We start from the raw sequence: 22,286 nt of genomic DNA, 5'->3' as shown, positions 1-22,286 counted from the left end.
AAGTCAGAAAGAGAAAGACAAATACTAAATGATATCACTTATAGGTGGAATCTAAAATATGACACAAATGAACTTATCTACAAAACAGACATAGAGAACAGACTTGTGGTTGCCAAGGGTGGGGGGAGGGAAGGATTGAAAGTTTGGGGTTAGCAGATACAAACTATTATATAGAGAATGGATAAACGACAAAGTTCCATTGTATAGCACAGGGAACTATATTCAATATCCTGTGATAAACCATAATGGAAAAGAATGTGTGTGTGTGTGTATTATATATATATAAGTGAATTATTTTGCTGTACAGCAGAAATTAATACAACATTGTAAATCAACTATATATCAATAAAATAAATTTTTTTAAAAACCCAAGATAGAACTCTTGATTTTCACCACCAGTTCTGCTACTCTCTTATTTGATCAACAGCATAACCATCGACTGAGTTGCTCGAGCCCAAAGCACATAGTCATCCTTTTTTCTTCTCTGTCCCTCACCCCCCAGATCCAATCCATCAGTTAGTTCTGCCAGTGTGCCTCCCAGACGTATCTTGAACTCCTCCACTTTGCTCCATCTTCACTCCTCTCAATCATCTTTTATCTCAACAACAACAGAAGCCTTCCCATTGGTCTCCCAGCTTTCACTCACACTACTTTCCATTTCATTCTCCACAAAGTAACCACAAGGAACTATTAAGATTACAAACCAGATCATGTCACCCAAGACTTCAAACTCTCCAAGGCCTCCACTGCATTTAGAATAAAATCCAATCTCTTTACCTGTCCCAAATCCCATTATGAGTTGTGACCACTGCTTTACTCTCATCTCCTTCTGGGCTTTCCTTTGATCTCTCTACTCCAATCACACTGGCCCAGGGCCTTTGCACCAGCTGCTGCCTTTGCCTGGAATGTTCTTCCTCCTGATCTTCACATAGGCAGCTCCATCACGTTATTTACATCATGATGTATATGTCACCTCCTCAGACAGGCCTTCCATGATCAACCACTCTAACACATCACTCTGTTTTAATTCTCCATGTGGCACTTATTACTAATGAATCAGTGTGTGTGTGTGTGTGTGTGTGTGTGTGTGTGTGTGTGTGTTTAGTTTATATGTTTCTTGCCTATTTATTCTTACTAGAATGTAAGATTCAAGATAGCAGAGGCCTTATTTGCTTTTGCTGAGGATATAAAAGAGTAACCAATAAAGATTAAGTAATCAATAAATACTGAAGATGTGAATAGATGAATCCCCTAGGACTCCCATAATAAGAAAAGGCAATTTTTCTGTCAAGAAATTGCTAACATTCACAGGAAGACAGACAAAATGAAAAGGCAGAGGGCTATGTACCATATGAAGGAGCAAGGTAAAACCCCAGAAAAACAACTAAATGAAGTGCAGATAAGCAACCTTCCAGAAAAAGAATTCAGAATAATGATAGTAAAGATGATCCAGGACCTCGCAAAAAGAATGGAGGCAAAGACCAAGAAGATGCAAGAAATGTTTAACAAAGACCTAGACAAATTAAAGAACAAACAGAGGTGAACAATACAATGACTGAAATTAAAAATACACTAGAAGGAAACAACAGCAGAATAAGTGAGGCAGAAGAATGGATAAGTGACCGGGAAGACAGAATGGTGGAATTCACTGCTGCAGAACAGAATAAAGAAAAAAGAATGAAAAGAAATGAAGACAGACTAAGAGACCTCTGGGACAACATTAAACGCAACAACATTCGCGTTATAGGGGTCCCAGAAGGAGAAGAGACAGAGAAAGGACCCAAGAAAATATTTGAACAGATTATAGTCGAAAACTTCCCTAAGATGGGAAAGGAAATAGCCACCCAAGCACAGAGAGTCCCATACAGGATAAACACAAGGAGAAACACGCCGAGACACACAGTAATCACACTGGCAAAAATTAAAGACAAAGAAAAATTACTGAAAGCAGCAAAGGAAAGACGACAAATAACATACAAGGGAACTCCCATAAGGTTAACAGCTGATTTCTCAGCAGAAATTCTACAAGCCAGAAGGGAGTGGCATGACATATTTAAAGTGATGAAAGGGAAGAATCTACAACCAAGATCACTCTACCTGGCAAAGATCTCATTCAGATTTGATGGAGAACTCAAAAGCTTTACAGACAAGTAAAAGCTAAGAGAATTCAGCACCACCAAACCAGCTCTACAGCAAATGCTAAAGGAATTTCTCTAAGTGGGAAACACAAAAGAAAAGGACCGACAAAAATGAACCCAGGGGCTTCCCTGGTGGCGCAGTGGTTGAGAGCCCGCCTGCCGATGCAGGGGACACGGGTTCGTGCCCCGGTCCGGGAGGATCCCACATGCCGCGGAGCAGCTGGGCCCGTGAGCCATGGCCACTGAGCCTGCGCGTCCAGAGCCTGTGCTCCACAACGGGAGAGCCCACAACAGTGAGAGGCCCGCGTACTGGGAAAAAAAAAATAAAAAATAAACCCAAAACAATTAAGAAAATTGTAAGAGGAGCATACATATGAATAATTACCTTAAATGTGAATGGATTAAATGCTCCAACCAAAAGACACAGGCTCGCTAAATGGATACAAAAACAAGATCCATATATATGCTGTCTACAAGAGACCCACTTCTGACCTAGGGACACATACAGACAGAAAGTGAGGGGATGGAAAAAGATATTCCATGAAAATGGAAATCTAAAGAAAGCTGGAGTAGCAATACTCATATCAGATAAAATAGACTTTAAAATAAAGAATGTTACAAGAGACAAGGAAGGACACTACATAATGATCAAGGGATCGATCCAAGAAAAAGATGTAACCATTATAAATATATATGCACCCAACATATTAGCACCCCAATACATAAGGCAACTGCTAACAGCTATGAAAGAGGACATCAACAGTAACACAATAATAGTGGGGGACCTTAACACCTCACTTACACCAATGGACAGATCATCCAAACAGAAAATTAATGAGGAAACAAGCTTTAAATGACAAAACATACCAGATAGATTTAATTGATAATTTTAGGACATTCCATCCAAAAACAACAGATTACACTTTCTTCTCAAGTGTCCATGAAACATTCTCCAGGATAGATGACATCTAGGGTCACAAATAAAGCCTCAGTAAATTTAAGAAAATTGAAATCATATCAAGCATCTTTTCTGACCACAACGCTAGGAGATTAGAAATCAATTACAGGGAAAAAAATTGTAACAAACACAAACACATGGAGGCTAAACAATATGTTACTAAATAACCAAGAGATCACTGAAGAACTCAAAGAGGATATCAAAAAATACCTAGAGACAAATGACAATGAAAACACAATGATCCAAAATGTATAGGATGCAGCAAAAGCAATTCTAAGAGGGAAGTTTATAGCAATACAAGCCTACCTCAAGAAACAAGAAAAATCTCAAATAAACAATCTAACATTACACCTAAGGGAACTAGAGAAAGAAGAACAAACAAAACCCAAAGTTAGCAGAAGGAAAGAAATCATAAAGATCAGAGCAGAAATAAATGAATAGAAACAAAGAAAATAGCAAAGATCAATAAAACTTAAACCTGGTTCTTTGAGAAGATAAACAAAATTGATAAACCATTAGCCAGAGTCATCAAGAAAAGAGGGAGAAGACTCAAATCAATAAAATCAGTAATGAAAAAGGAGAAGTTACAACAGGCACCACAGAAATACAAAGCATCCTAAGAGACTACTACAAGTAACTCTATGGCAATACTCTATGGCAATAAAATGGACAACCTGGAAGAAATGGACAATTCTTAGAAAGGTATAACCTTCCAAGACTGAACCAGGAAGAAATAGAAAATATGGACAAATCACAAGCACTGAAATTGAAACTGTGATTAAAAATCTTCCAACAAACAAAAGTCCAGGACCAGATGGCTTCACAGGTGAATTCTATCAAACATTTAGAGAGGAGCTAACACCCATCCTTCTCAAACTCTTGCAAAAAACTGCAGAGGAAGGAACACTCCCAAACTCATTCTGGGAGGCCCCCATCATCCTGATACCAAAACCAGTCAAATATACTACAAGAAAAGAAAATTACAGACCAATATCACTGATGAATATAGATGCAAAAATCCTCAACAAAATACTAGCAAACAGAATCCAACAACACATTAAAAGGATCATACACCATGATCAAGTGGGATTCAGCCCAGGGATGCAAGGATTCTTCAATATATGCAAATCAATCAATGTGAAACACCATATTAACAAACTGAAGAAGAAAAACCATATCATCATCTCAGTAGATGCAGAAAAAGCTTTTGACAAAATTCAACACCCATTTATGATAAAAACTCTCCAGAAAGTGGGCATAGAGGGAACTTACCTCAACATAATAAAGGGCATACAGGACAAACCCAGAGCAAACATCATTCTCAGTGGTGAAAAACTGAAAGCATTTCTTCTAAGATCAGGAACAAGACAAGGATGTCCACTCTCACCCCTATTATTCAACATAGTTGTGGAAGTCCTAGCCACGGCAATCAGAGAAGAAAAAGAAATAAAAGGAATACAAATTGCAAAAGAAGAAGTAAAACTGTCACTGTTTGCAGATGACATGATACTATACATAGAGAATCCTAAACATGTCACCAGAAAACTACTAGAGCTAACCAATGAATTTGGTAAAGTTGCAGGATACAAAATTAATGTACAGAAATCTCTTGAATTCCTATACACTAATGATGAAAAATCTGAAAGAGAAATTAAGGAAACACTCCCATTTACCACTGCAACAAAAAGAATAAAATACCTAGGAATAAACCTACCTAGGGAGACAAAAGACCTGTATGTAGAAAACTATAAGACACTGATGAAAGAAATCAAAGATGATACAAACAGATGGAGAGATATACCATGTTCTTGGATTGGAAGAATCAATATTGTAAAAATGACTATACTACCCAAAGCAATCTACAAATTCAATGCAATCCCTATCAAATTACTAATGGCATTTTTTACAGAACTAGAACAAAAAATCTTAAAATTTGTATGGAGACACAAAAGACCCCGAATAGCCAAAGCAGTCTTGAAGGAAAAAAACGGAGCTGGAGGAATCAGACGCCTTGACTTCGGACTATACTACAAAGTTACAGCAATCAAAACAACATGGTACTGGCACAAAAACAGAAATATAGATCAATGGAACAGGACAGAAAGCCCAGAGATAAACCCACACACCTATGGTCAACTAATCTATGATAAAGGAGGTAAGGATATACAATGGAGAAAAGACAGTCTCTTCAATAAGTCGTGCTGGGAAAACTGGACAGCTACATGTAAAAGAATGAAATTAGAACACTCCCTAACACCATACACAGAAATAAACTCAAAATGGATTAGAGACCTAAATGTAAGACTGGATACTATAAAACTCTTAAAGGAAAACATAAGAACACTCTTCGACATAAATCACAGCAAGATCTCTTTTGATCCACCTCAAGAGTAATGGAAATAAAAACAAAAATAGGGCTTCCCTGGTGGTGCAGTGGTTGAGAGTCCGCCTGCCGATGCAGGGCACACGGGTTCGTGCCCCGGTCCGGGAAGATCCCACATGCCGCGGAGTGGCTAGGCCCGTGAGCCATGGCCGCTGGGCCTGCACGTCCGGAGCCTGTGCTCCGCAATGGGAGAGACCACAGCAGTGAGAGGCCCGCGTACTGCAAAAAAGAAAAAAAAAAAAAATAAAAAAAAATAAACAAATGGGACCTAATGGAACTTAAAAGCTTTTGCAAAGCAAAGGAAACTACAAACAAGACGAAAAGACAACCCTCAGAATGGAAGAAAATATTTGCAAACGGGGCTTCCCTGGTGGCGCAGTGGTTGAGAGTCCACCTGGCGATGCAGGGGACATGGGTTTGTGCCCCAGTCTGGGAAGATCCCACATTCTGTGGAGCGGCTAGGCCCGTGAGCCATGGCCACTGAGCCTGCGCGTCCGGAGCCTGTGCTCCGCAACAGGAGAGGCCACAACAGTGAGAGGCCCGCATACTGCAAAAAAAAAAAAAAAAAAAATTAAGAAAAAAAATATTTGCAAACGAATCAATGGACAAAGGATTAATCTCCAAAATATATAAACAGCTCATGCAGCTCAATACTAAAAGAACCAACAACCCAGTCCAAAAATGGGCAGAAGACCTAAACAGACATTTCTCCAAAGAAGTCATACAGATGGCCAAGAGGCACATGAAAAGCTGCTCAACATCACTAATTATTAGAGAAATGCAAATCAAAACTACAATGAGGTATCACCTCACACCAGTTAGAATGGGCATCATCAAAAAATCTACAAACAAGAAATGCTGGAGAGGATGTAGAGGAAAGGGAACCCTCTTGCACTGCTGGTAGGAATGTAAATTGATACAGTCACTATGGAGAACAGTATGGAGGTTCCTTAAAAAACTAAAAAGAGAATTACCATATGACCCAGCAATCCCACTACTGGGCGTATACCGAGAGAAAACCATAATTCAAAAAGACACATGCACTCCAGTGTTCATTGCAGCACTATTTACAATAGCCAGGTCACGGAAGCAGCCTAAATGCCCATTGACAGATGAATGGATAAAGAAGACGTGGTCCATATATACAATGGAATATTACTCAGGCATAAAAAGGAATGAAATTGGGTTATTTGTAGAGACGTGGATGAATCTACAGACTGTCATACAGAGTGAAGTGAGTCAGAAAGAGAAAAACAAATATCGTATTTAACGTATGTATGGAACCTATATGTGTGGAACCTATAAAAATGGTACAGATGAAATTGTACAGAGAAGCAGATGTAGAGAACAAATATATGGACACCAAGTGGGGAAAGCAGCGGGGGAGGGGTGTTGTGATCAATTGGGAGATTGGGATTGACATATATACACTAATATGTGTAAAATGGATAACTAATAAGAACCTGCTGTATAAAAAAATAAATAAAATAAAATACAAAAAAGAAGAAGAAATTGCTAACCAAGGACTATCACCTTTGACCCAGAAAGGAAGCCAGAGTGGTAGGAGCCTGGCAGTATTCAGAAAACTATCAAGTATAAAACCGTGAGGTAATCTGTTTATTAAACGGGAGAATCTGCAAAGACTTCTCTTGAGAATATCAGAGACTTTTTCAAACCTAACGTATAGAACATACTTCTCCCAAAATACAATTCTGAAATATTCAGGCAGCTGGGCTGGATTGATTATAGATGGATTGAAGCATGCCATTTAAGTCTCCCCATGATAGGCTATAAATATTGATAGCCCCCTTTAGGTGGACGGTTCTGCCTGATGCTCCACATGAAAGAACCATTTGGAAGGAAGAAAGCTATCCAGCTGTCTCTCTTTGAAAGATTGGGAAATATTATCAGAATGCCCAGAAATACAGAATTTGAATCAGAACAGAGGCCAGGATGAAAGTGAGAATACAAACTGGCTAAATGGGCAAAAATAAGCTCCCCAAATAGATGCACTGGAGATGTTCCCCCAAAGTCCCACAGCTGCTCAGCCCCCAGAGGCTGGCATCCTGTACTTCAACAGGCAACATCAGAAGCATGAGCGCTTAGTTCTGACCTAGCAGTCCTCGTTTTGCAGCAGTCCTTAACAAGAACTCTCCAGGCACAGAAAGGCTGTTCAAAAACAGACCATAGAGTACTGGGGGTTTTATTGATGGAAGTGCTCAAACTAGCCAATTGTTTGCAAACAGAAGCTAAATGACTCATAAACTCTTTCAAGAAAGGTCATATCGCACAGGGATTGACTGCAAAGCAACATGTACAACCTAACTTTTTAAAGGTCCAAATTTTCTGGTGTGTGAATAAAATAATCTTAATTTAGGCTCAACTAGATAACCCCTTGAGGACGAGGCTGCGTCTTTATTCAGCTTTGTATCCCCACAGTACTTCAATACCCAGTAGGCAAACAACAAGGATTTGCTTAGTAAATAAATCTCACCCCCACCATCTCCTCTAGCTTGCTCGCCCATGTATCCTCTCTCTCCCTCTCCCCTCCCCTCCCTCTTTCTCTCTCTCCATCCATATCCCCACCACCTACCTAACCCTCTCTCCACCCCTCTTCTCTCTCTCTCTCACACACACACACACACACACACACACGTATATACACTTGGCCTCTTTGTTAGGACCTCCTACTCATCTAACTTAAAACTATGAAGATGTGGATCTTAACATTCCACAGCGACCTCACCTTGACCATAACCCCAAAGCTAACAGATGGACTGGAGTGGGAGATACCACGGATGAACACTAGAGAAAAATGTGACAAAACACATCTGGCCCCAAGGATATTAGATAAGAGATTACGGACTGATATGAATATAATAATAATTATTATTAACATCATCACTGTCCTGTCTGAACAGCAGGAGAAAACACTTCTCACTTGACACGGTTCAGAGATGATGTTCACAAAGCCAACAGCCCTCTGAGCTGGAGTCAGACCTTCCCTCAGCCAAGCAGGATTCACTGCTTTCCTCCTGTGTGCTCTTAGGCAAGTTACTTAACCTCTCTCAGCCTCCCTTTCCTCATCCTGCAGGAGTAGCAGGGATGAGAGTAACCACAGAGTGGTCATGGGGATGAAATGAGATGCATCACATAAATCCCATGGCACTGGGCCCGGCACATAGTACGTGCTCAATAAATGATATTGCGACTGTCAGTTACTGTGCTTCCCTACTTGGGTATCTCCTTCATGCCTGACACCTATGGCTTTCCTTCTGGGATGCATGAGCTTGGTCGAAATATGTTTTGTTCATTGAAACGAAAAGGATCTGGGATTTTTGCTTCATTTTGCCTGCCTTTTCACCCTGCTTCATGGCACAGCAATGATGACAATAAAGAGCTGACTCCTGGCTCTAAGCTGCTAAATCTTTTGCATCACTAGGGCTTTATTTATGTCAGTGTTCCTCACCCACGTGGAGAGCAGAAAGTGACTCACCAGCCTACTATGCCTTGATGGGACGACCCTTTGGGACTGTCCCATTGCCTCCACGCCGTTTCTGTTTCATTATACAATCTCCTGACTCTAATTTAGTTTCCCTAAAAAACTTCACCAAGAAGAACATTTCATAAGAAGCTGGAGAATAAAAAGGCAAGGCCAGGGCTTCCCTGGTGGCGCAGTGGTTGAGAGTCCACCTGCCGATGCAGGCGACACGGGTTCATGCCCCGGTCTGAGAAGATCCCACATGCCGCGGAGCGGCTAGGCCCGTGAGCCATGGCCGCTGAGCCTGCGCGTCCGGAGCCTGTGCTCCGCAATGGTAGAGGCCACGGCAGTGAGAGGCCCGTGTACCGCAAAAAAAAAAAAAAAAAAAAGAAGTTAGGGCCAGACATTTGGGAATCAGAGGCACCCACCTTCCCTCTCTTCCTTCCTTCCTTCCTCAGTCAATCCACACGGATTAACTGAACACCTACTATGTGCTAAGTACTATGCTGGGGGCTGGGGATTCAGTCTCCAACAAGAGAGACCCTGGTCCTACCATGCCTGCTGTATGGATGACCCCACAAATCATGAATCCATTACAATTAATTTCACAAACCAGTCATTACAAATTGAGGTGAGTGCAAGAAAGAAAACATGCAGGGAGTTATAAGACTGTCTAAGATAGTCTGGGGATTCTCGGAATGCTTCCATGAGGCAGTAACATCTAGTTGAGGACCTGTCTGAAGAGTGATAAGAATGAACCAGCCCAAGAGGCACATAAGTGTGTCAGCGGAGTGGGGTGGGGAGTAGGCAATAAAAAGACTTGTGAAGTCCCTGAATTGCAAAATCTCAAGGAATAGAAACAAGCTCAGAGTTGCCAGAATATGGGGGGGGGGGGGGGAAGGGGGGCAGGGGAGGAAGAGAGACGACCTACACGATAGTTAGAGAATTGAACTGACTTGAACAGACACTTTGGCAGAAGTCGGCAAACTCCAGCAGGGTTAAATCTGGTCCCTTTCTGTTTTTGTATAGCCTCCCCACACACACCAGCTAAGAATGTTTTCATATTTTTAAATAGTTGAAAAAAATTAAAAAGACTAATATTTAATAACATTGTGAAAATCTTATGAAATTCAAATTACAGTAGCCATAAATAAAGTTTTACTGGAACACAGCCATGCCCGTACATTTACATATTGTCTATAGCCGCTTTCACACTACAGTGGCAGAGTTGGGGAGCTGCGACAGAGACTATATGGCATACAAGCCTAAAATATTTACTATCTAGATCTTTGTGGAAAAAAATTGCCAACCCCTGATCTAGTGAGATAGGCAGAAGTCAGATTATAAGATCTTTTAAATCATATTAAAATTTTAGGAACTTATCCCAAGAGCAGGGGAACTCACTAACCCATTAAAGAGTTTGAAGAGGAGAACAGCATAGTTCAGCAGCGCCCAGACCTGTATGCACATTGGGTTAACCTAGGGAGCTTCCAGAATATAATGCATGAGTCTCACCCCCAGAGACTGTGCATCAGTTGGGTTTGTGTATGGCCTGGGTATGGGCTTTGGAATTTTTTGAAGATTCCTAGGTGATGCTAATGTGCAAGTAAACTTTGGGAACCATGGATAGAATCGCATTTGCATTTTTACAAGATCACGCTAACTCAGGGCTTCTCCCTCTGGCTGAATACACATTAGAATCATCTGGGGGATATTTTCAAAGATCCTGATGCCAAGGTCCACCCAGACCAATTACATCAGGATCTCTAGAGATGGGCTCCGAGCACTGCCCAGGTGATTCTAACGTGCAGCTAAGGTTACACACTCTGCATTAATGTGCAGCAAGGGTAGATACACGAAAGCCCTGAGAGGCTACTTCGCATGGTCCAAGTGAAAGATGGCAGAGGCTTGGCTTGAGTGTCTGGCGCTGGGACTGGGGAGAAGAAAAGTGAAGGGACAGTGAGCAGGACCTGGCGATGCACTGGTGACAGGGGAGGGCTGGGTGGAAAGTTTCAAAAGTGATACCTAAATGTCTAGCAAAGCAAATGGGTGCAGCCTGATGCCACTTATTGGGATGGGAACCTTGGAAGAGGAAGAAGTTTGGGGGGTAAGAACATTAGTTCTGTTCTGACATATTGTTAAAAGGGAGGATGCCTATGATGGGATTAGTCAGATTGAGGCTATAAAGAAGGCTGCGTCACGTCACAAGAGGCCTTGAATGCTATCTTAACAATGTTCTCTTTATATAGCAGACAATGGCTACAATGATGTAGAGGAACACATATGGGCTTTTGATTCAGATGGTGTTCCTGCCACATACAGTGTGTGTGCTCCCTCAGCTTCCTCATCTACAGAATGAGATTTAAAATGTTCACACTCTGTCTCCTATACCTTTGGCCAGCCGACCTCAATGACAGCACAGGCCTCAATAAATGCCCTTACAAAGGTGTTGTGAAGATTAAATGAGATATTATGTGAATCTCTAGAAATTTATGTAGCACAAAAGACCCTCAAAAATGGTAGCTGTTATTCCTAAAGGAGAATGGCACAGTGACACCTCACAATGATGTTTTAGGAAGTGTATATGGACAATGGTGTGAAGGATAAGCACATAAGATAAGAAACTGGCACTTAGGTTTAGCAGTTATGACAGACAACATGATGGTATCTGTTCATCCATCAGTAAGAAGTCAGAGTCCCGCAATCCTGTGGCGTCCACAGTCCTCCAGAATCCCGGCTACCCTCCCGGTGCACTGCTTCTCCTTCCCAAGTGTGGCTCTGGTTGTCTGTCTTGACCAAGATGAAGGCCAGAGCTCTAGCCACCATACTCACAGCCCAGGCGACAAGATGGAGAAAAAGACAGAAAGAAGAGGATTCTATCAACTCTTAAAGTGTATATACAAGCTGAAAATTAATTTTAGAGATGAGCAAGGATGACTTCCTTCAAAGATAAAGGGGATCCAGAGACACCAGAATGCACCCTGCACTGCTGATCACAGCAGAATCAAGGCCAAGAGCAGAACTCAGATCATCGAAGCAAATGAGTCATAGTACCTGGCCAGGAAGCAAGGCTTCAGCCAGACACCAGGCAGAACTCAAGATTATGGTTCTTGCAAGTTAGTCGCAGGAGTTCCTGTAATTGTGGACAACCCAAAAATGACCCCTGCCCTCAAACATGAGGCTAAAAACTAATGGATGCTGAGAGCATTAAAACAATAACTGTATCCGCTCAGATTAACCATACATCTGATGTAAATCCATATACACCTCACAAGATGTCATCAAATAAATACTTCTGTCCCTTTAATGTAAAACAAAATACATATGTACGAAAGTGCCTAAAATATACATGAATATTTTAATAGTAATTTTTAAAGGGAACCCTCATGTAACTACCTCTACAGGCAAGAGATAAAACATTACACCACCGCAAAAGCACACCTCTCTGATCACAGCACCCCTCCTTCCCACCCAGAAGTAATTAACTACTATCCTTGTTCTTGTGATGTATACTTCCTTCCTTTTCTTTACGATATTTACACTTATGTATGTCTCTAAACAATGTTGTTTCTTTCATTTTTATATGAATGGAATCATGTGTTCTTCTGGACTCCACTTCTTCTGCTCAGCATTATGTTTGTGGCCCCAAAGAATTTATGGGTGAAATTACATGATGTCTGACATCTGAGTTAAAATACTGTGAGGAAGGAGGAGTTGCAAAGTATACTTTGAATATGGTGGTCATAAATTCATCACTGTTGAAGCTAGGCGATGGATAGATTAGGCTCTTTATACTATACTCTTGACTCTTAAATAAGTTTCAAAATTTTTATAATAAAAAATTGTTTACATTACTTTGTGAGATTCATTTTACTACAACAATTTTCATTGCTATATAGCAACAGTTTTCTAAGTAAGGTCCCAAAACCAGGAGCATCAGAATCATTGGGGAATTTGTTTAAATGAAAATATGCAAATAATTGGGCTCCACCCCAGACTTACTGAACCAGAAACTCTTGGAATGGGGTCCAGTAATCTGTGTTTTAATAAGTCCTCCAGATAGTTCTGATGCATGCTCAAGTTTGATAACCACTACTCAATAGTATTCCATTCTGTGAATGTTCCACAATTGATTTATCCATTCTACTACGGATACACTTATATATTATTTCAAGTTTGGGTGTTTCAAATTTGTGGATATTATAAATATTCTTGTACAAGACTTTTGGTGACAAGAGTCTCTCTGACATATACCTAGTGGTAAAATAACAGAATCCCAGAATCAGAGGGTGTATGTATCATCAACACTACATGATAATGGCAAACTATTTTCAAAGTTGTTCACCAATTCACAGTCCCACTAGTAACGTACGAAAGTTCCCGCTGCTCTACATCCTCGCCAATATTTGGTATTTTTCAGATATTTTAATTGTTGCCATCTTAGAGGGTTTAACACTTTTAAGCTATCCAAGTTGGGATCAAAAAGCATGTATTAGGGAACAGAACTCCAGACATGAAATCATAGTATTGCAAATATATTAGTTGGTGGGCTTACATGGAATAGGCCTGATGTAGGAAGAATTTGGCATGATGGAGAAACTGAAAAAGGTCGATATGACTATACTATGGAAAGCAAGGTGAAATACAGTACAAAATGTTGTTGGGAAGTAAGGGAGGAATAAATCAGGGACCTTGTAGGTGTGCTAAAGACTTTGAATTGTATTCCTAGTGAAATGAAAAGCCAATGAAGGGTTTTAAGCACAAAATTTACATCATTATATTTCTATATCTGCATACATTTAAAATCTTTCAGGCACACATCCACTTCTACCTATGATGGGGTTGCTTAATGCTTCAGAACAATGCTTCTGCTGAAAACAACTAGAAAAGCTGGATAAAGCACAAATACACACACACACACACACACACACCTGCCTAAAGGCATAACAGAGTTTTTGAGAAAACCAGGAGTGGAGGGGACAAAATCCTAGAAATGAGAGAACCACAAAGAGATGAGCCAAAATTCTGCAGCCACTCTTTCCCTTGGGACATTTGCCTAAACTAGGTGAGGGGTAAGGAGCTGAGGATCTAGGCAAAAAGCCTCAACAGAAATGCTATTAAGAGGCAAAAATACCAGAAGAAATTTTGGTAGTCTCTTGAGGAAAGAAAAACAAAAATTAGAGACCTGAGATGCCAAGATCCAAATAAGAAGGAAGGAACAGAAAACTATGCCCAACACTTGGCTGGTATTCCCCTCAAGACATTTGCTGAATTCTGAAGCTGTGCAGGGCAGGAGGCTAAGAAGCCAAGGAGAACTCTCCCAAAAAACTTTCAGTGAGAGTTTTGATAGTCTCCCACTGCTAAGGAGAGAAAGAAACAGAGTTCTGAACTAGCCAAGGGGAGAAGTCATTGAGAACCCCCTATGCTCTTAGCTGAAGTTCCAAGAAAGCTACACCCTAGAAAGAGGCATTGGCCAGTGGCAGACACAGCTTTATTATAACTAAAACAAAGCCTACAGTCAGCTAAGTCCCTAACTGGATTACAATAATCAGTCCCCCAATATGCCTGCCTAGAAGCTATTTTCTCTGGAGTAGAATAACATCATATACAACATCCACAGTTTTTCATACAAAATGTTGAGTATACAATTAAAGTTTATTAAGCATGCCAAGACACAAAGCAAAAACCCAGAGCTGAGGGCGGGGTTGGGGGGGGGAGAGATCACACACAAAGAAACCACAAGTGATTCAGATATTAGAGTTGGTAGAAAAAGAGTCTAACTATGATTAATATGCTCAGAAGTAAAATAGCAAGTTGGAGAAATTCAGTGAAAAGGCAAAGAATTTCACCAGAGAGTTAGAATCAATAAAAAGGATCAAATGCAAAAAATAAAGATCAAATATAATTTCTAGTACTCTAAAATTAAGAACTCAATAGATAAGAGCAAACAACCTATTAAACAGAGCAGAAGAGATGATTAAGAAATTGGAAGGTAGGTCAAAATTCTTCAAAGCTGAAGAACAGAGAAAAATATAAAGTGGAAAAGAAAGAAAAGAGTGTAAGATACATGTGTGATAAAGTAAAACAATCTAAATTATGTAACTTTGAAGACGTAGAAGAAGAAAGAAGAGGATAGTAAAAGTATTTAAAGAGATACTAGCAAACTGATTAGAGATATCAATACACAAATACAAAAGTTACTAAGAACCTCAGCAGGGTTGACAGCAAATAAACAACAGAAAATAATCAATAATGCCAAACCTTGGGACATCACAGAAAAATGTATAAAAACAAAAGACAAAAAGAAAATCCTGAAAGCAGCCAGAGGAAAAAAGACACATTATCTTCAAAGAAGTAATAACAATGTTGGTAAATGACTAATTTTTCAACAGAAATGATGGAAGCCTGAAGATAATGGAATAATGTTTTAAAGTGCTGAACAAAAACTCAAACATAGAATTCCATACTTAGAGAAAATATCATTCAAAATGATAGTAAAATTAAGACATTTTTAGATAAGTAAAAACTGAGAGGATCTGTCACCAGCAAACCCTCACTTTAAAAAATGCTAATGAAAGTCTAACAGGCATAAGAAAATGATCCCAGATGAAGGCATGATAATATAGGAAAAAATAAAGAGCAGTGGAAAAGGTAACCATGTGGGTAAATAAGAATGAATACTGACTGCTTAAAATAACAATAAAGATAATATCTAATAGGTTTTTTAAATATGTAGATTAAAATGCATGACAATAACACAAAAGATGTCAGGGGGGTATACAGAATTAAAATTCAATAAGGTACCTTATAATCCAGTGTTATATTTACCCAAAAGGAATGACAATATGTACACAGGATGACATAAATAAATATTTATAGAAGCACTGTTAGTGATATATAGAAAATGGAAACAATGCAAATGTCCATCTACAGGTGAACTGATAAGCAAATTAAATGGAATATTACTCAGCAAAAATAAATGAATAAAACGTTGACAGGCTAAAAACTACGGATGAATCGCACAGCAGACATTATTATTGAGCAAAAGATGCCAGGTTTAAGAGTACACACTATATGATGCCATTTTATGAGGTTTTTGTCCAAGAAAAACTAATCTATGATGCTAACAGTCAGGACAATGCTTATCTTTGGGAGTATTAGAAACTGGAGAAGAGCAAGAGGGGACCTCTAGGAGGTTGGTGATGTTCAATTTCTTGATCTAGCTGCAGATTATCTCCATGGGTTCACTTAGTGGAAATGCATCAAGCTCTACATTTAGGATTGCTCACTTTTCTGTATGTATTTCAAAAAATCGTTTGAAAATATATTTCGTAAGTACAGAAAGTTATATGCAGGATAACAAGACTGTATCAAGCATCAAGATTAAGAAACAAAGTATGACCGATATCATTGATATGTATGTTACTCCCTGATTACACCTCCACCCACCCCACCAGAGATAACTACTCTCATGAATTTGGTGCTCACCATTCCTCTGAACTATTTTATACTTTGACTCCTTATGTCAGTTCACCTAAACAATATATAGAACTGTTTTGCATGTTTTTAAACTGTATATAAAAGATAATTTGACTTCTATTGTTTAAAGATTATTCTAAAAAGGGCACAAGGAAACTTTCTGGGATGACAAAATATTCTATATCTTATTTGGAGTGTTGGTTACATGGGTACATACATTTGTCAAAACTCATCAAAATGTACATTTAATATCTGTGCATTTCACTACAGGGAAATGTTATCTCACTTAAAACCATTTTTAAAAAAATAGATCATTCTAGCTTCTTCATAGGCAATGGATGAAGACTGGACAGAAGTGGAATCAGGAAGGCCAGTTAAAGTATTACAGCAGACCTAGTGAGGGTCAAACGCACCTATCTGAGGAGTAAGGAAATAAAGTCAGATTGTGGTCACAGTTCTTTGAGCAGCTTAACTGTGAAGTGGAGCAGTAACTGGAGGGAGGAGTGAAGCCAAAGAAGGAGTTCTTAAAAATGGAATATCAAGCTTGACCCTGTTGAGAGGCAACACTGAAGGCAAAGAAGAGATGAGGACTCAAGGGAAAAACCAAGTCCTCCAGAATGTGAGAGGGAATAGGATGTGAAGTGCAGGTGGTTTGGTCTTTGCTGGGATACAGTGTCTTCTTGTTTTTTAACTGGAAGGAAATTAAAAGGGTAGAGATGCAGGAAAAATCGTTTGGTGGTGGAAAGACAAAGTAGTTTCCATCCAATGGCTGCTACTTTTTCAATGATCATGGGTCACTATCTATAAACGATGGGGATCAGAGTGTTGAAGCCTGTGAAGAAGAAGGGCATGAAATTCCATTGGAAAAGGCTGGAAAAGCAACCCAGCATGGTGGGGAGGGGTTAAGAAAAATCAAATGTTCCATTTTAGACAGGTTAAATGCCCAACAGGTAACCAAATTCTTGTAACATAGCATGGGCTCAGAATATTATTATTCATCTTTGCTTATGCTGCACGAAGCATAGCATAACACATATTAGGTACCCGAGAGAGAATGGATAAATGAATGAAGGAAGATTAAATTTTTGTCATATTTTCTTAGCACATTTTTATATCATTGGCCATATTCCACAATGGAACTGAAGAAAAAATAGAAATAATGCACCTTATCAGTCAACCGATAACAAATGCATTTTCCTTTTTCTCATTTTTAGTTCTGTGTGTTCTTGGAAGAAAGGCAATCTGTGTCTTCCGATGCTATAAATTCTTCATTTTATCTAAATAAATGACATATTCATCTTCTAAGATAACTGTTAAGCAGAATTCACCAATGGGGCAATTCTCATTAAAAAACTAAGAGACAGAATCTTCATCCCTATGTTAACACAATTTGTGACAATCGTAAGGATAGAGTTGACAAAGAAATTAGAAGCTCTGGCCAAGGTGGATGGACCTAGAGTCTGTCATACAGAGTGAAGTAAGTCAGAAAGAGAAAAACAAATACCATATGCTAACACATATATATATGGAATCTAAAAAAAGAAAAAAAATGGTTCTGAAGAACCTAGAGGCAGAGCAGGAATAAAGATGCAGACGTAGAGAATGGACTTGAGGACATTCTCAAGGCGGGGGGAAGGGTAAACTGGGACTGGAATGAAGTGAGAGAGTGGCATTGACATATATACACTACCAAATGTAAAACAGATAGCAAGTGGGAAGCAGCTGCATAGCACAGGGAGATCAGCTTGGTGCTTTATGACCACCTAGAGGGGTGGGATAGGGAGGGTGGGAGGGAGATGCAAGAGGGAGGAGATATGGGGATATATGCATATGTATAACTGATTCACTTTGTGATACAGCAGAAACTAACACACCATTGTAAAGCAAGTATACTCCAATAAAGATGTTAAAAAAAAGAAAGGATTAACCTCATCTCTGTATTGGAGATGTTCCTGCTGCTGCTAAGTCACATGTGCATCATGAGTAAAGAAAACCTTTAGCTCATGTACAGGAATCTCAGCGTGGTCCCACCCAAACCTGGTCATCCTAGGAGACAAATTAGCACACTGTGCTGTTTGCTTATCATTTATCAATTATGAAATGAAAAAAGCTTATAAATGCATTACTTGCAGCAGAAATTGTTATTCGCTTTATTACACTAAGTTCCATTTAAAAGGACTCCATTCATGCAAGAAGCACCATTTTCGTTGGATGAACAGTCGGATTTTTACGCTTATAATTCAAGCATATACTTACTGTGTATATTGAGTGCACTCTCCCAGTTCCTGTTGCCACAGCCAGACTGCAGTCAGACTGTAAATGCATATCTGTGGTCATGCTTAACTACAGTCATTCAGAACTTCAGCTGTCAAGTTTGGAGCTAATATTCTCACGTATGCAGTTCATGCTCTACTCTTAAAAATAATTCCTTGTTTGCTATTAGAAGCTCCTAACATAACATACAAAATGGCAGGATCAATTTTTTAAAATAATCTAGATCTTTAACTAAATGCAAATACAATGTATTTTTCTTCCCTGAAAATATCCCCTTCCTTCAGTAACTATAAACCCTGGCCAAGCAGTAAAATAGCACAACATGTTAAATATTAAAAAATAAAACAAACAAACAAAAAAAAACCCACACACACAATATAGCAGTGTTTACAGGGAGGAAAAGGAGGAAAACCTCAGTTTTGTGCTACACCATCCTTTGAGACACTCTCATTTTAAGTCTGGAGGCATCAATTACTTCTCCTTTGCTGTAAGGTCTACACGTTTAAAGGTTCTGTAGGTCCACTAAGAAAATAAGCAACTGTTTCTCTGTATCATTAAACACAACAGGATACCAGCCTGTGCTGGTTTTAAAACACTAGCAAAACTCCAGCTGTGAATATTAAGGTTTTACTATTTCAGTCTCCAGAGAAGCAGAGAGTTGTTTTGTTGCCAGAGCATTAGGACCGTACTTCAAGTTGTCAACTGCACAATATTTCTAGGACCAACGACTAGCTCCACTGCAGAATCTTGTAATCCTAGAGTCTGAAGAAACCTTGCAGGTCTCCTATTCCAATCTGACATCCAAGACAGGAATTTTTTCCCTCAGCATCCCTGACAGACAGTCAGCCTCTGTTTCAATTACTCCAGTGGGGGAGTTCTCAAGAGAAGATTCCCAAGGGATATGATGAAATGCTAGAACCAACCATTCAGACAGGGAATAAGGCTCCAGTAAGCCTGGAGGATACAGACAGACTTGCCAGACGGTAAAACCAGACTTCCAAAAGAATGTGACTCAGAATCAGCAATCACAGAGGTGCAACGTTAAAACATGTAGACCCCCCAATTTTGGGGCCATTCTAGGTCTTTTTATTGGCCTGAGAAGTAGCTTGTGCAATCAGGAAAGCAAGGTGGCTCTTCTCCCGCGGATTTCTTAAAGAACTGATTCTTTCAGGCTCACAGCAAGGATTTGTCAGGCTCAGAGAGGATCAAATCCCTTCCTTCTGAAAACCAAGACAAGGAACCCCCTGGTGGAACTTCTAACGCTTAAAATACTCTTAACTTTGGTCTTAAAATTCTCACTACCGTAAACCAGAACATTTCGAGCTCTTCTTTTAAAGGTGTATATAGGCTACGCTGTAACTGAAGTTGTTTGGTTGGTGTCGGGTTGATGTGTGTGTGTGGGGGGGGGTGGTTAAGCGCAGCCCTTCCTCCCGCAGGGGAGTCTGGTTTATCCGACCAAGAAAGGCAAGTGTGTGGGGCTGAGCTGCCAGCACATCCCCAGGCGGACCCCGGGACGGGGCAGCCCGGCCCTTACCTGTCGATGCTGATCACGCACAGGGTCATGATCGAGGCCGTGCAGCACATGACGTCCATGGCGATAAAGACGTTGCAGAAGAAGTGGCCAAAGATCCACTTGCCCCCGATAAGGTCGGTGACGCTGACGAAGGGCATGACCGCCACGGCCACCGAGAGGTCGGCCAGCGCCAGGGACACGATCAGGTAGTTGGAGGGCTGGCGGAGCTTCTTGACGAAGCACACAGAGATCACCACCAGGCAGTTGCCGGCGATCGTCAGCAGCGTGATGAGCGTCAGGATGGAGCCGATCACAACTTTCTCGGCTCTGCCGTAGTTGATCTGCTCCCCGCAGCCGGAGGCATTGTCCGGGAGTGTGTCCCAGGTGGGCACGGGGCTGGCCGTCACCTCAGGGACCCCGTGCAGCAGGTGCGGCGCCCAGGAGCCCGCGACCGGGCCGGCACCGTCGGAGCTCAGGTCGGGCAGCCCGCGTCCCACCTCTGGCAGGAGAAAAGAGCGGAGGTGCCCGTAGAGGTCCGGGCGGCCGCTGCTGTTAACGTCCATCATCGTGCCGCTGTGCGTCGCTGCCCATGGAGCCGGCGCCCCCGCCACGCGCTCCGGCTGCCGGCCCGGGGGCTTCACCTCGTCGGTTCCGCTCCGCTCGGCCCAGCCATGGGGCCCGCGCAGTCCGCTGGAGGGCGCCCCGGCTCGGCCTTGCGGCCCCGCACGTCCCGGTCCCCCAACAGCAGCGGACGACGCGGGAGCGCGGCCACCCGGGGACTCCCTGCGGGAGGCGCCTCCAGCACCCGACGGACCCCCGGGACGCGCGGGATCGGGGGCCGGCGGGCCGGGCTCGGCTGGCCGCACCGCACCGCTCGTACCACTCGCAGACTTCAGCCGCCGAGTGGCTCGGCCGAGAGCGCCCGGGAGGCAGCGGCAGAAGTTGCGGAGAGCGCCCCGCCCCTCGCGCCCGCCGCCGCCGCCGCCGCCGCCGCCGCCGCTCCCCTGCGGCAACCGCGCCGCGTCCCCGTCGCCGCCGCCGCCGCCGCCGGCCGCTGCCCGCCCGCCCCGGGCTCCGGGACGGGTTTCCCCGGCTGGGCAGGGGCCGCCGTCTCTCCCGCGCGCCCCGGCACTGGGCGGGGAGCGGTGCTCCACGTGCCTCCCGGAATCCCGAGCTGCTTTGCCCGGGGATCTTCCGCAGGAGGCTCACACTCCCTCCGACAGACCCGAACCTCCTCACTAGTGAACGACAGTTTGGTGGGGGAGGACTAGGGAGCCCGTGGACGCTCGGACTCATTGCAAAATGAAGAATCCGGGGAGGGATTTTTTTTTTTTCTTTAATCTTGATTTAAAATAAACCTTTCTTAGCACTCCACCAAGCAACAAACAGATACTTCCGTTTCCTATTTTGACCACTGATGGGAGAAAGCGAGGATGGAGAAAAGAGAAGCGGCTGAATGGGGGTGGGGGTGGGAGCTCAGAAGGAGAAAAGGGAGAGGGAGGGACGCCCGGGTCCTGACACCTAGGATGAGATGGGGGCTCTGGGGAAGGGACCTCCAGAGGGCTTAAACCCATTGTGACCAACACTCCAGGCGTCTAGAAACAGGCCTCTCAGCTCTGAAAATAGACCTTGGCTGCTTTTACATTCAGACTTCAGTGCCTAATGTATTAAAATGAGGGTTAATTCTCCCATGGCATTCTGGAAATCTTGCACGTAAGAGAAGAAATGACCGGTTATAAATGTTTTGCAGAATCCTGGGTGTGTATGTTGATTTAATTAATGCCTATTGCCTAAAATCCCCTTGGTATTGAAACCCTGTCAGAGTGGCTGATTTTTATTATGTGTGAGACTTATTTCACTCCATTTTGTTTAAAGATTTTATCGGAAGCCAGCAGTGATTTCTTTAGTCTAAAGACTAAGAATAATCAAATCTGTTTTCTTTTCTAGTTAGACCCTAGCGGATCATAAATAAGAAAAGGAACAGAAACCTCAAAATGTATTGACGTGAGTGCTGGGTGACACTCTTCATTCTTCAGGGTGGGTGTTAGCCCTGTTTTTCC

At 41.8% G+C, this 22,286-nt stretch overlaps 1 protein-coding gene across 3 annotated transcripts in view; it reads right to left on the bottom strand.

The window, feature by feature from the left end:
• HTR7 (5-hydroxytryptamine receptor 7) overlaps positions 1–21,124 on the bottom strand; it is a 93,423-nt gene extending 72,299 nt beyond the window's left edge. For all 3 annotated transcript variants that reach the window (XM_030865062.2, XM_030865061.2, XM_060286197.1), the window contains exon 1: positions 20,248–21,124. In XM_030865062.2, coding sequence (XP_030720922.1) covers positions 20,248–20,792 — 545 coding nt within the window. In that variant the 5' untranslated portion in view covers positions 20,793–21,124. The remainder of the gene's footprint in view (positions 1–20,247) is intronic.
• Positions 21,125–22,286: the final 1,162 nt, after the last annotated feature.

Source organism: Globicephala melas, chromosome 16 (genome assembly GCF_963455315.2).
Source record: "Globicephala melas chromosome 16, mGloMel1.2, whole genome shotgun sequence".
In the NCBI taxonomy this organism is placed as follows: domain Eukaryota; kingdom Metazoa; phylum Chordata; class Mammalia; order Artiodactyla; family Delphinidae; genus Globicephala; species Globicephala melas.
This window is presented reverse-complemented; position numbering and strand designations above follow the sequence as displayed.